General features: G+C 33.8%; 2 protein-coding genes across 2 annotated transcripts in view; one reads left to right on the forward strand and one right to left on the reverse strand.

Moving 5' to 3' along the window:
• The first annotated feature begins 427 nt into the window (after nucleotides 1–427).
• Nucleotides 428–4,186, forward strand: LOC110101111 (universal stress protein PHOS34-like). Its single transcript, XM_020828893.2, has 3 exons — nucleotides 428–582; nucleotides 815–936; nucleotides 3,946–4,186. Exons 1-3 carry the CDS (start codon nucleotides 478–480, stop codon nucleotides 4,031–4,033), a joined length of 315 nt encoding a protein of 104 aa, XP_020684552.1. The 5' UTR covers nucleotides 428–477; the 3' UTR covers nucleotides 4,034–4,186.
• Nucleotides 4,187–6,008: 1,822 nt separating this feature from the next.
• LOC110101110 (universal stress protein PHOS34) overlaps nucleotides 6,009–15,588 on the reverse strand; it is a 38,297-nt gene continuing 28,717 nt past the window's right edge. Inside the window, exon 4 of the mRNA XM_020828892.2 lies at nucleotides 6,009–6,245. Coding sequence (XP_020684551.1) covers nucleotides 6,158–6,245 — 88 coding nt within the window. The 3' untranslated portion in view covers nucleotides 6,009–6,157. The remainder of the gene's footprint in view (nucleotides 6,246–15,588) is intronic.

Below are 15,588 nucleotides of genomic sequence, written 5' to 3' on the forward strand. Positions count from 1 at the left end.
ATCTATTGAAAAGAGGTTCTCACCACTCTTGAGCTGCCGCGAAGTTGAGCAAATTATTTGCAAAATTAGAAAAGTAGTGTTCTATTTTCATCATGGGTTCAAGCTACAGAATTTTCTAACAAATTTTTCTAAATAGGCCTATACTCTAATTACTTATAACTATAAATATAATCTGCTTATTTCTGAATAACTGCAGGATGGTCAATCTGTGTTAGCTAATCAATGACGAGTTCGTTGTTTGCTGAGCTCCTAATGAAGTTAGTCATTAGATTTTCTCAGCTTCTTCTAGTCATAGCCACCGACGTCGGTTAAATGACATGTTTATGATGTATTAAATTAGTTAAACAATCAGCTTTTTAAATGTCAGTTAATGCAATCAACTCAAATAAGTAGATATTTATTTGCAATTTGGTCACCAAGATTTGTGTGATAGAAAGTTGGATAGGGTGCGTTCTTCTTCTTTTTCTTATTATTAATATGAATGCAGGAGGTGTTGATATCCGTCCTTATGTAGAGTCAGATTTGAAGAGAGCTGCAGCTAAGGTGATTGACAAGGCTAAGGAGCTCTGTGCTGCTAATTCGGTATGATTTTGAGCTCTCTCTTGACACAGTTAAGTATATTATGGCATTCAATCAATTATTTTAGACCAATTTGAACTATGTTAATTGAATAAAACATTAAGGGCTTTGGTTAGCTATTAATCTACACATCTCTTTGCTTTTTCTTGTGCCTTGAATTAGGGTGCTATTTGTATTGTTAGAGCATTGATTTTCTTTGTTGATACTGCTCTGATAATATCTTTATCATGCAAAGGTGAGTGATGCTATATTTGAAGTGGTGGAAGGAGATGCAAGGAATGTACTGTGTGATGCTGTGGAAAAGTTTAATGCTGATGTGCTTGTTGTGGGCAGCCATGGCTATGGAGCAATAAAAAGGTATAATGGCTTTTCTATGCAATCTTCTGTTCAGATTAATGAGTAATCTTTGATTTGGTTAAGCATATGGCACTTTTAGCTTCAATCATATTTTTTTTTAAGTTTTATTAGACTTGCAATATCTCTCTTCTTTGGTTGCCTATCTAAAGCTTTAGGTTTTAAAAAGGCTGGAGCCTGGAGAGATTTTGGGTGGGCAAGGTGTTCGTACATGCTGATTAATTAATAAGTTAAACTAATCATTAATCAATCAATTAATGATGCACTATACTTCTAATTCAGCATAAACGACCCTTTTATAATTATTTATGAAATCATACTAATAATTAGTTAATATATGAATTTAAGAAGATTATTTACTAGTATTAAAACCTTAAAATCAAATTATGATAAATTATGCTGATTATTTATGAATTGATGGTTATTAATTAATTAAAATAGATATAGTTTAATGAATGAATAACACAATCATGCTAATTAACGAGGCATTAATTCATATAGATTAATGAATAAATTATAATTGATTAATTTAATTTGTATAATTAAAAATAAATAATCTAATTATTTGTCCATGATCCTAATTAATTAATCTTTTCATTATCTTAATTAGTAATTAACACATTACATCATTTATATGCTAATTCTAATTTAACTTACTTTAGTAATTTATCTTGATTTTTTAAGAAAGATTAGTGCCTAGGCCCCTTGGTGAATGGGATCACAAATAATGTTCTTGGGCTAGGCTTATATGTGAAGTTAGAAGTTAGAACATTATAAAACTAGTAGGCCACGGCTTAGGAGTTAACTATGAGTTAGCAAGCCACGCTAAGGGGTTAGTTATTCTTTTATTTTATTTTATTCGATGAGCGTGATTTTAACTCATCTTTGATATTTTGATGTTCGATGATTCTTTTGGATGTTATAATAATTAAAGTTGTCTCATTTACTTGGATGTTTGGTACTTGAACTTAATTTCATTAGGATTTTTTTAAAATTAATTATCCCTTCTTATAAAGGAATCGAATAAATGGCTAAATATAAAATTAAAAGATTTACAAGAATTTTTATGAATGACTGTGATCTCAAGAAAATATATGACATGAATGTTAAGGTTTTCTCCTCTGCTTTTCCTCAGGCTTCTCTTCTTTGTTCCCAGCATTTTGAGCGAGCTTATGACCTTTTATTACTATTGCAAGCCTTATTTTCCTTAATGATAATATCCTTGGAATAGCTTCAACTATTTTCTTAGTCTTTTACACAAACATGCCACATATTTCATGAAAATATATTTCTCCTCTAGTGATCTTATTAATGCCATGGCTTTCCTTTGGAAATTTGTAGCGTAATCTTGCATTGATTGCTCAGGGTTCTACATCAGATATTGTCATTAGCTATAGTTCTCCCCTCTTATGGCTAATGGGATAGAACTGGGACAGAAGTAAACCTTTAAACCACGACTATCTCAATCATAAAAAATCATGTCTATTGGATTCTACATTCTAATATATTAAGATATGTAATGACATTTTTAAATGTGGAAAACTGCAAATAATTTTTTTTTTACGTACTTGCACATAGAGAAATATGTCTCAAGGAGAAACCAAATTATCCACATCCTTTGCACTATTTTACCATATATTATAATTTCTTACTTTGCATAATTGCATCCACTTTTGGGCAATAGTTGAGCTTTAGATGGCAGAGATTCCTTTCTCCATCCTCATCATCCTCACCACTTCTAAATCCCCATCTTAATCTCCTATGTACATTAGCCTCTTACCATGTTGGCATTGCTGGTGGAGGCAACATTCTTTTTATTTGGATAAATTGGTGCCCACTATAGATTCATCTGCTCCATAAATTTGATATGAAGGATCTCTAGTTTACTAATTCTACTTTCTATACTATCTACTTCTATGGGTCTCCATGCATTCGAAAGCTCAATGGCCTCACCATACTCAAAACAGGCTCTTTTTTTACTGTAATTGTACTTAAAACCTACGATATCCCCCCAGCAAGCGTAAAAAATTGAACTGAGGTTAAAGGTACCAGTACAATCCGATTGATCGAAACAATTAGATTCCACACAAACTAACACTCATTTCTTCCTTTTGTCTCTTGATTTGGGAAAAGAAAAGAGAGAGTAAGAGGGCCAGCTTGATGAGTAGAAAAGACTTGATGAGTAGAAAAGAGGGAACTAAGACGAGATGGCTAAGGAAGGAATTTAGGATACTTTTTTTTAATAGCAATATGCCATAATGAAAGGTTGATAAGACCTCTTTTTTATATCCATAGGAATGCAATACAATAAACAAAGCTAGAAAATTTAATGAAAATCTCAACATAAGTAAACTTTTATTTTCGATAACCACTCTACTTTTTTTTTGTGGGGGTGAAGGGCGAAGGGGGGGGGGACATTTAGACCAATTAAGGAAAAACTCATACACACATCACATACGTAAGACTCGAACCCAAAACCTTTTGGCTAGTAACCAAAACTCCCAACCAACAAGACCAAATTGAGTTGCGTGATAACCACTCTACTAAAGACTTCACATCTTTAAAGGATTAATTTTGGCTCATTTAAAGCTCATTTCCTTTTGCTTTAGCTAGCCTCCTTAGCTTGAAGAGATTTGTGGAAAGTAAACTTGGCCTCTACTTGAATTGTGCACTGTTCTGTAGCCTTCAATTAAGTTGGAGGTAGTTTTGACCAATTCAATTTTCTATTTTTCTTGTGGGATTTAATTATTCAAATTTCTATTACTGTCTTCTGACTAAAATACATTTATTTTAAAAACATTGAATCAAATCACCCCAAAGAAAACTAAGGCTTTGTTTGGGACAACTTTTTTATTGCTTCTTAAAGCACCGTTCTAGTACAAAAAAAATAATTTTTATACTAAAAAGTTGTTTTAAGAAGCAGAAAAAAAGCCGTCCCAAATGAAGCCTAAGTGTTTCAAGCTTAATTAGCTGAATGTTGAACTTATTATTTACTTATCGCTGTCTGTGCAGGGTGGTGTTGGGGAGTGTGAGTGACTACTGTGCTCACCATGCAGACTGCACTGTGATGATAGTGAAGAAACCCAAGCACAAGCACTGAGCCGAATAAATTCCTGCTCTTGTAATATAAAGACTGTCAAAACTGAAGGACCTATATATAACTAAGCTTTGTATAAAATGTCTGTGTGAAGTGAATACAATTTGAATATACTTTATATTATATTTCATTAATAACAAGCACTGTTTGTCTCTATATTTAACCTTTGTTTAGAACAGCTTTCTTGCTGCTTTCTATCAAGCATTTAACAAATTATTCGTTGAACAAGTGTGCTTGTAGAGATTTTAAACTATCTATCTTCTAAATTAGCTAACAAATCTACTCTTAATCATCTGATTACTGTAATATTCAACTGTGTTTTAATTGAGCAAATGATTTCTTTACCCAAAATTAATGAACTTAAGCATGTGATTAGTTTTCATGGAATCATTTTTAATCCTTCTAAGAAAATTTGGTTTTTCATTTCTTCTAACAAGCTATTATTTAATATATTGGGCTAGAAATAATTTTGTAAATTACCTTGAAATCTTTATTTATGCTAGCTAATAAAGGAATTTGAGCAACAAAATTATGGCAAATCATAAAAGGTATCTTTTAAGTTTTAATGATACTCGGTTTGTTCCGAAGGATTTTAACTTAATTTTTCGCTATCATAAAAAGTTAGGTGGTAATCCGTTTAACCAACATGTTCTAAAATAATCTGATAATGCCTTTATTTTTTATTTTTTTCTTTTCATCTTAATGATATTCATATTGTGATATGATAATGCATTTATGGATTATAGCTTAAGTAAAATATAGGCTTTAGTGGTAATAATTTTATTTGGACTAACATGAGTATTTGGGAATTTACAGCTGGTTTGGAACAGGTTTTTAAATGCTTTTTAAATCAGCTTTTAGTATTTTTTTTTAAAATAAAAAATTTTGTTGTAAAAACATACTTTAGAAAGCAGTGAGAAAACTGTCTCAAACGAAATCTTGGTTTGATCACTTTCACATTTCTATCAACAAGGTTAACTTGGATCACTCTTATTTGATTGTGGAACATCTAATGATCAATCTTTTGGTCCACCAATCTTTAGATTCTAAATTAGGCTAAGCAAATACCATAATTTTTTAAATTTTATTAAGAGAAATTTGTGTGAGTATATGTTTCTAGAACATATTAGATAAGTCAAAAGAATTCTAGTATTAAAAAGTGGCATTAACAGCTTAAAAATGGGGCTAAGGAAATTGACATGACAATTTGGCGCCGAATGCACAGGGAAAAAGGAAATGGGCAATCGACTAAACAGGGATTTTGGCAGGATTTGAATACTATAATATAAAATTGATCCTAATTTAATTTCTCGATCATACAAAATTAAACCAACATGGAACCTCATGTCATAACTATAATATAAAATTGATCCTAATTTAATTTCTCGACTATACAAAATTGATCTCAATTTAGTCTAAAAAAGAGCATTTTTTTATCAATTTTGTATAGCCCAGATATTAAGGTTTCATTTGGGACGGTTTTCTTATTGCTGCTTAGAGTAGGTTTCCTGAAAAGCTGCTCTAAGAAATAGTAAGAAAGCCGTCTCAAACAAAGCCTAAATTGGAGCAATGTAATACTCTTAAGATTAAATTAGCCATATACGAATAATTGGGAGACTAATTTAAATTTTTCCCTATATATAGAATAATCTTTAAAAAAGTCCACATTTATACATAGATGAAAATTATCAAAGTAATAATTATTAGTTCAACATTCTAATGAATTACTCTCTTTGAATGCAAATTAACCAGCAAAGGAAAAGAAGAGGCAAGCCAGCAGGGGTTGTCACAAAGCAAGTAAGAAAGCAGGAATCCAGCAAAATAGAGTATTTGTGATAAAATTTAGAGCAAAAGGATTCATTTAGGACGGCTTCTTACTGCTTCTTAAAACAATTTTTTGACATAAAAATTAAAAATTTTGTACTAGAATGCTGTTTTAAGAAACAGTAAGAAAGCCGTCCCAAACGAAGCCAAAATATACAGACAAACCATGCTTCTTATTAATAAAATGTTTGATAAAGTAGAATATAGGTTACATTCACTCCACACAAACATTTATATAAAATAGAGTTATTAAATTGCTTCAAGTTTGATGGTCTATATTACAGTACCAAGAATTTATTCAGTTCAGTGCTTGTGTTTGGGTTTCTTTACTATCATGACAGTGCAGTGTGCATGGTGGGCACAGTAGTCACTCACACTCCCCAGCACCGCCCTGCACAGAAAGCGATTATTAAGAATCAGCATTCAACAAATTAAGCTTGAAACACCATAGTTTCCTAAATAGTTTTTGGTTCACTATTATTTGATATTTCATGTATTTCCAATGTTGAACCGTTGTTGCACTAAAGAACATTAAATGTTGTTTCTAAAGGCTTCGTTTGGGACGGCTGTCTACCTGATTTTTAAAGCGGCTTTTTAGTACAAAAAGTTTAAATTTTGTACTAGAATGCTGCTTTAAGGAGGAAGAAAGCCGTTCCAGACGGAGCCTTACCCAAACGAAGCCTAAGGCTCCGTCTGGAACAGCTTTGTATTGTTTTATAAAGCAACTTTTTAATTCAAAAAAAAATTTGAAAAAAAAAAATTGTGATAGAAAGCGGTTCTAGAAAGCAGTAAGAAAACTGTCCCAAATGATTTTTAAGATAAGATGTGACCCACGCTTGGGTAAACAAAGAAGGGCCTGAGTACTATAAAAATAAGCTATTTCCTAAATCTCTAGTCAGTCATTTAGCCACCTCTGAGTACTAGAGTATGCTGGCTTAGCTTTAATTTGTATTTTGGTTTGTGCTAGTCTAGCAAGACTTGGTAGAGTTTTGTGTGACAAAGTTCGATATGGTGCACTTGTGATTGAATAAAAAGTGATAGTTCTTGCCTTTTAAGTATGATTATATAAGGATTTCTTCATCTATGGAGGGGTGTATTAGAGTTGAGCTTTTGTAAATCCATTTTTTAGTCAAAGGCACGCCACAAGAAGAGGGATGAATTGAATGCGAAGTTCGATACAAGTAATTTCTTTCAAAAACTTCTCCAACTCAATACCTTCCTAGGCTCCGTTTGGGACAGCTTTCTTAGTGCTTTCTAAAATATTTTTTTTAGTAAAAAAATTTTTAGAACTAAAAATTTTGTATTAAAAAGTTGTTTTAAAAAACAGTAAGAAAGTCCTCTCAAACAAAACCTTAATTAAGATGAAATGCAGAAGCTAAAAATCATATAGGGAAAGCGAGTAATGCATTAAGGAAATCAAGTGTGGAAACTAATAATTATAATAGCAATTAAATTTACTAACTAGATATATAAAATTATATATGTACAAGTATATAGATATGATCATTAAAGTTTGCTAAGTTATGAACAATTGTAATGATATGTCACTCAATTGTAACCACACAAATTTGTATTCAGTTAAGCCAATTCCACAGTAGTAGAACACGTAATGGTACTAAATGAATGATTAAGTTAATGAAAGTTCCAAAAGAAGTACAAGCATATAACATTATTCTTGTCAAACACTAAAACATAAGTAACCAAAACAAGATTGATGGAGATATAAATAGAACTATATCTATGCACAAGAGACTAATGTACTGATTAAGCATAATGATTATATTTACTCAACTACTTATAAAGCCTTAATCAAACAAATCACCACCTAGATATAAAACATATAGATGAGAAGTAAATGTGCAAACAAACTGAACTATATAGCAATGTGAATATCACCGACATAACTACATCTTGATTCTTGACTTACACCCACATGTAGTCCAATTCATACTATGATTAAGTGGCGAAGCCAAAAATTTTATTCAGAGGGGGCCTAAATTAAAATAGTTTTGTTTGTCATCCCATCTAAAATGTTAAAATACATTAAAATAATTTCATTTTCAGACTCATTATCGAAACCAGAGAAGTTGTAAGATCAAATATAAGAATACAAATAACATGGCAAGAATGGAGTGAAAGGGAAAATGAAAGTCGTGCTTGAGGTCATGAGTCGCGAAAGAGGAGCAAAGGAAAAAACAAAGCAGACAGTTTGGGTCGAGGGAAAGCAAGCCGTTTGGCTACATTTGAGCCTGTGATATGATATTGTCGCCAAAGTAAAATTTTTTATAAGAAAGTTATTGTGAAACTAGTAAGAAAACTATTCCGAACAAAGCCTAAAGCAAATTCTTGCATGTTAAATCATGGAATGATTAGGTCTTATTTTTTTATAAAAATAAAGCTAATTTTCTTATGTAAACTAATCCTTCACACTTAAATTTGTTTTGATATGAGTGCAACACAAACAATTCAATTAAAGTGTATATTACACATATCTCAAACTAAAAACAACACTTTTAAGATCCATCTTGATAAAAAAATTGATCAATAAATTCTGAAATTATTTTTTTATGAATATATTACATGCAGTTCGAGCAAACTAACTTGTAATAATTTTATTGATATTTTTGCTTTGGAGCTCACCATTTCCAGAAAAATAAAAAACAAAAATGTATATCATAAAACCATCAAAAGTGCTTAGCTTCCTATAAAAGAAAGTGTCCTTGCACTGTGTATATACATGAAAATGAAGGAAATCCTTGATAAAACTAGCCTTCTTAGAAAACATTAATATGAATCATTTTTCATTAACTAGTATGATAAATTATTTATTCATTGATATATAATTCTTTTAATTAATTCATAACCATCAATTCAAAAAAATTACATGTAATAAACAGAATTTATCCCAAATTTTATTTTTTAATTTCTAGTCATTTTAGATAATTATCTTAAATTTATCAATTGACTTATTGTCAGCATGATTTCATGTATAATTATGAAGGACTTTATATTAATTAATTGATTAATGGGTATTTTAATTAATTTATTAATCATTTTGTACTGGCATCTCAATATATAAATCCTTAATTTGTAAAATTATCTTCTAATTAGCTTAATTAATCATCTTAATCCTTGCTTACTAGTAATTAGTTTGACTTTAACCATTAATACAACAACAACAAGCCTTTATCCCACTATGTGGGTCGGCTACATGAATCTTTTTTCTCTATTGTGTCTTGTTCAGAGTCAAATTATCATCCAAATCTAATAAAGAAATGTCATTTCTAATATTTTCTAGCCAACTATTTTTTGGTATACCTCTACCTTTCTTAACATAAGTCAAATCTAATACATCTACTTTCCTAACCGAGTCATCGGAAGGCCATCGTTTTATGTGACTAAACCATCTAAGGCAACTCTCTCTAATCTTATTTTCCACTGGAGCTACTTCAACCTTTTCACAATATGCTCATTTTGTATCCTATTGTGGGCTGAAAATTCGTGCCTCAGCCTCTCCGCGGACCCCCTTTCTTTCTTTTCATGGTCATCGAGGAGAGTTTTAATGAGTATGTTCCGAGTCAAATTTTCAAAAACCAATTTGGGTTTGTAGATAAGTCACTACCCAGAGATTTCGCTCTGATTTTGTGAGGACTTTATGATTTGAGTTCAAGTTTCCTATGGGGGCAAGCCCCTATAGTTAATTACTCCTCCCGATAACGAGAGAGAACTTTCGATTAAGGCTAGTCATCAAACAAATATGTAGAGGTACGTAGTATCTGGTGTATAGTAGAAAAATGATTTGGTATTTGAAAATTTAACATTTAAAATTGGAAATTCACCACCTTGCACTTAAAGCGGATGGTGGGAGAACTGATGATGAGCCCGATCAAGATCTTATATTTTCGTCATCTCGAGCCATCATGGTCCCTAGTCTACTTATTCAAAGAATATAATCGACCCAACCTGACATAAGGATTCTTGTTGACAATCATAGGTTGCTTCGTCCAAGGGTACCTTGTAGACCTAGAGTGAATATTTGTCTAAAGGGGAAAATTTGAATCCACGTTAGCTAAAAAGAGCTTTATACTCTATCGATTATATCTTATTGATTCATATCTCAAGGATTTAAATCCATTAGAAAACATGCGGGCTTTGACCATGATTGTAATATAATAATATCATTTGGTGGCAAAACCACCTGGTTCAGAGGATCCCGGTCATAACCGTTTACCGATGGTGCCATTTAGCGGTGAAACCACCGATTAGAGGACACGTGGCACATCATTACTGGCAAGAGAAAGTTTGAAAATGAATCCTAGTAATATTCTTAACCAGACATTGACTCTTTGTGAGCTGAAATAATTTTCATATTTGTCCACCTTTGCAAGCTATTGCAGATGGTGGATAGGTATTTTTGCTTTATATGTTTTGATATTTTATTTCAATTTTAAATATTTTATTGATGCATGCTAATTTCATTTTTTTAATTTTCATTTGAACTTTATTGTAATATGGATTTTATGTTTTATTGTTTTTATATTTTTTTCTACCCTATGATGGAAGGAAACCAACGATCATGTGTAGGTGGTGCTCTTGGGCATGCTATTCCTCCAGTGTGCTAGCTTCTTTGGCGCCATGGCATTTGGGCTGATTTGGGTTTGAGCCAAGTTTATTTGGGTAATTAAATAGTGGGCTGATTGTGGCTTAATGGGCTTGGCCCATTGAGGTGTATTTTTGTTTGGTGTTTGGAAAGAAGTTGGGATGGGGAGCTGGCTGCTTGCTTTTTTTTTTCGGTTCCCTAAGTGTTACCTATTCGGGTCCCTATTTGATGGTTGTGCTTGGCCGGCACTTGCTATACTTGTTCGGTTTCCTTTCTTTGTTCGTAGATTACCTGTTAAACTCCCTAGCTAATTGTTCGATTCTCTGACTGATTGTTCGGTTCATGCATATATTTATGGTTAGTTTTTTTTTTGCTATTGGGCTCCCAACGTGAATATTTGCTGAATTTTTCTTCTTTTTTTTATTGGGTCATTAGGGTGGCTAAGTGGTTGTTTGGCTCCCTTTTTTCTCCTATATATAGGGGGGGGGGGGTTGATTTGAGGCTTTTAAGCTGATTTTGGTGAGTGAAAACTACTTAAGCCTGAGTGTTTTCTTCTTGGATAGCTTGCGAGCTTTATCACTTTCTCTTCTCCTTTCTTTGACTTCGTCTTAGGCTTCTTATCTACTTCTTTACTCCACAAGTTTCCACCCCACTTGTATCTTTCTTCTCAAGCTTTTGAAGGTGTTTGGTTGGCCGATTTGTTAGCATTTGCCAGAGGAGTTTTGTGGTGGAAGTTGGCCTAAAGTTGCTGTGGTGGACCTTTGGTTTGCATGACTTTAATCACTTACTATCTTACCTACTATTTCAATGCATGTGAGGAGACAACTAGTTGGTTGTTATGAAGGTAATTTTTTTATCATGATTTTTGTTTGTTGTCTAACTTTCGTTGGTTTTAAGGTTTGTTTTTATGTTGGCTTGCTAAAATTTGAATTGAGAAAAGTTCTTCTTGCCTTAGTGTTCTCCTCTGATTTTTTAGTCTATTTGTCTACATCAAGTTTGGTATCAGAGCCTAGGTTGGTGTGTGAGTTTTTTTTTTTAAATAAATGGCTAATCAAAACAACCAAGGGGATTGGAAACAAATGATGCAACAATTGGGTAATTTACAACATCAAATAAACAATATGGCTAACACCCTTGCAAACTTAAATATCAACAATGTGAATGCTCAAAATAGACGTCATTGGAATTGGGATCATAGGATAAAAATTGACGTTCATAACTTTGAAGGAAAATTACAACAAGAACAATTCATCGAATGGATAGAAAAAATGGACCAATTTTTCGAATGGAAAGAAATCCTTAATAATAGAAAAGTTAAATTCGATAGTCTGAAACTCACATGTCACACTTTAACTTGGTGGAAAAATCTTCAAAATAATAGGCTAAGACGAGGGAAAGATAAAATTCAAACCTGGGATAGGATAAAAGAAAAGATGAGGGGAAAGTTTTTACCTTCTGATCACTCACGAACTTTATTCCAAGAATTTAACAATCTTCGTCAAGGAAACCAAATAGTTGAGGAATACACAGAAACCTTTTATAAACTTCAATCTTGAAACGATCTAGATGAATCTGAAGAACGAACTGTAAGGGGAACACTATTGCTTTAGTTGAGTAGAAATATTTCTGGCCCCACATGCGAAAACAAATTGCTAAACATGTAAAACAATATAAAACCTGTCAATCTTTCAAAGGAACATCTCAGAACACTGGCTTATCTACTCCCCTTCCTATTCCAAATAAACCCTGGGAAGATATCACTATGGATTTTATTTTAGGACTGCCTATTACTGCATAAAAAGTTGATTCTATATTTGTTGTAATGGACTGATTTAATAAAATGGCATACTTCATTCCATGCAAAAAAACTTCTGATGCTTCACATGTTGCTGACTTGTTTTTTTAAAAAATTGTTCGTCTCCATGGCATACCCCGAACATTTACATCTGATAGAGATACTAGATTTTTAAACTATTTTTAGAGAACACTTTGAACAAAGTTGGAAACTACTCTACAATTTAGTAGTGCTTATCATCCACAAACTGATGGACAAACTGAAGTTGTCAACCGAAGTTCAGGGAATTTACTTAGATGTCTAGCTGGTGAAAAACCTTCCCAATGGGATTTGATTCTACCCCAAGCTGAATTTGTCTATAACAATTCTGTTAACCGATCCATTGGAAAAACCTCTTTTGAGATTATTTATGGTCAGTCCATTCCTCATATTTTGGATAGAACTTGTTTACCTTTGCCTAATAAAATCAGTACTGAAGCCACGAATATTGTTGATTACATTAAATCAATCCAACAGCAAGTCCTCAAAAAACTCCGTATGATAAATGTTAAATACAAATTTGTTGCTGCAAACGCTGGAGAGAGTGTTATTTTAAAGAGGGTGACTTAGTCATGGCTTACTTTCGTCGTCAGCATTTTCCTGTTGGTACTTTTGGCAAACTAAGCTGGAAGAAATTTGGATCTTTTCGTATACTTCGAAATTTGGGAACGAATGCCTATCTTCTGGACCTTCCTCTTTCTGTTGGCACTTCTCTTGTATTTAATGTTGCTGATCTGACTTTGTATGAAGGAAATCCAGCTGATTTTGTGGATGTAGAGACTTTACCAGTTATCAGTTCCATTCAAGGAAAGGATGACCAGATTGAAGATGTTTTGGATATCAACACTACCCAGACCATGCATGGAGAGCACAAATGGTTCCTGGTTAAATGGAGAGGTTGTTCGTTGACTGATTATACTTGGATGGATGTCGTGGAGATACAACATCATCGTCCTGATCTCTATCAAAGAATTGTTGAAGCATTCTCATCCATTAGGAGGGAATTGATGCATGCTAATTTCATTTTTTTAATTTTCATTTGAACTTTATTGTAATATGAATTTTATGTTTTATTATTTTTATCTTTTTTCTATCCTATGATGGAAGGCAACCAATGATCATGTGTAGGCGGTGCTCTTGGCATGCTATTCCTTTGGTGTGCTGGCTTCTTTGGTGCCATGGAATTTGGGCTGATTTGGGTTTGAGCCAAGTTTAGTTGGGTGTTTAAATAGTGGGTTTATTGTGGCTTAATGGGCTTGGCCCATTGAGGTGTATTGTTGTTTGGTGTTTGGAAAGAAGTTGGGATGGGGAGCTGGCTGCTTGCTTTTTTTTCGGTTCCCTAGGTGTTACCTGTTCGGGTCCCTATTTGCTGGCTGTGTTTAGCCGGCCCTTGCTATACCTATTCGGTTCCCTTGCTTTGCCCGTGGATTACCTGCTCGGCTCCCTAGCTGATTGTTCGGTTCCTACATATATTTATGGCTGGTTTCTTTTGGCTATTGGGCTCACAACGTAAATATTTGCTGACTTTTTTCTTCTCTTTTCTGATTGGGTCATCGGGGCGGCCAAGTGGTTTTTTGGCTCCCTTTTTCTCCTATAAAGGGGGGGTGATTTGAGGCTTTGGAGCTGATTTTGGTGAGTGAAAACTACTTAAACCTGAGGGTTTTCTTCTTGGATAACTTGCGAGCTTTATCCACTTTCTCTTCTCCTTTCTTTGACTTCGTCTTAGGCTTCTTATCTACTTATTCTCTCCACAAGTTTCCACCCCACTTGTATCTTTCTTCTCAAGCTTTTTGAAGGTGTTTAATTGGTCGGTTTGGTAGCATTTGCCGGAGGAGTTTTGTGGTTGACATTGGCCCAAAGTTGTTGTGACGGACCTTTGGTTTGCATGTCTTTAAGCACTTACTATCTTAATCGATTAAAAAAGCGGTTGAGGCGTCCGAACAGAGGCGTGACTCAGTTTGAGGCGCTAACCCGGCGCATTGAGACTTAAGCCTCAATGTATTTGATGAGGCGTGCGATTTTTTTCAACGAGGCGTACGCGTCGAGGCGTAACGCCTCGAGGCAGCGTGAGGCGACGCCTCATTAGGATTCGACGGAGTTCACAGCGAAGAACAAATTCCTTATCTTTCGAGCGCGCTGCTTCCGCTTCGTCCCTTTTGAGAGCTGCTTCGTGTTCGACCACAAGTGAGTTTTTCGATCCGACAGGAGTGCTCGGGAACGACCTTTCTTCCTGTTCGATCGCTGGTTTGAGTTCGTCATGCTTCATGTGAAGTCGGAGCTCGAACCGAAGGTAACACTACCTGTTCGACCACTATTTAAACTTTACCTGCTTCATCTTTCGTATACTTTGGCTTCGAACAACTGCAGTTAATGGGCTTTCTTCCTTTGCTCATAGAGTTTAAAACAACAAGAATTATTTTTATGCTTCTCTTTTAATGGCTAATATTCAGCGTCTTAAAATCATTGCATGTCTCACCACTAGGTACATGCTTGGTACCGAGCCAGTACCACTCGGTACCGAGCGGTACATGCTCGATACCACTAGGTACATGCTCGGTATCAAGAGGTACATGCTCGGTACCGCTCGGTATCTTCCATACAAACAACTTACAAGGTCGAACCCCGCCAGGGGGCAGCGCCCCCTTGGACTCCTGACAGATCAGTATATTGTTGTATTAATGTTGTTTTATTATTAGTAGTACAAATAATTGTTAAAACAAATCTTCAAATTCATAGTTGACATAATATTTTCTTATTTTTGTCATTATTTATAATTTTAAATTAATTTATTTTAATCGTTTTGAGGCTTACGCCTCCCCTCGCTTAGAAAAAACGCCCGATTCCCGATTTCGCCTTTTAAAACCTTACCTACTATTTCGATGCATGTGAGGTGACCACTAGTTAGTTGTTTTGAGGGTTTTTTTTTTTTAGTTTGCTTATTATCTAACTTTTGTTTGTTTCAATTTGGTTTTTGGTGTTTGCCTACTTTAATTTGAATTGAGAAAGTTGTATTAGTCATTGTGTTCTCCGATTTGGTTATTTCTATCTAGTTGTCTGCATCATTTATGTTCTAGTATTTTTAAAATTTTGAGTTTTTATGGACATTTAAACATTTAGGAGGCATTTTTAAATATTTGAGGTCCCCTCCAGCTGAGAATTTCAGTCAACACGGCCATCATCGGAGTATTTATGGGCAATTATTTTCTTGGTCGAACTTTGTCAACTTGCCTTCAAAAGATCGGGCTCGTTGTAGGCTTTATGCCTCTGTTAGTGAATTTTTCTTATTATAGACCATAAAAG

This window comes from Dendrobium catenatum, unplaced genomic scaffold, assembly GCF_001605985.2.
Source record: "Dendrobium catenatum unplaced genomic scaffold, ASM160598v2 fragScaff_scaffold_133, whole genome shotgun sequence".
NCBI lineage: Eukaryota > Viridiplantae > Streptophyta > Magnoliopsida > Asparagales > Orchidaceae > Dendrobium > Dendrobium catenatum.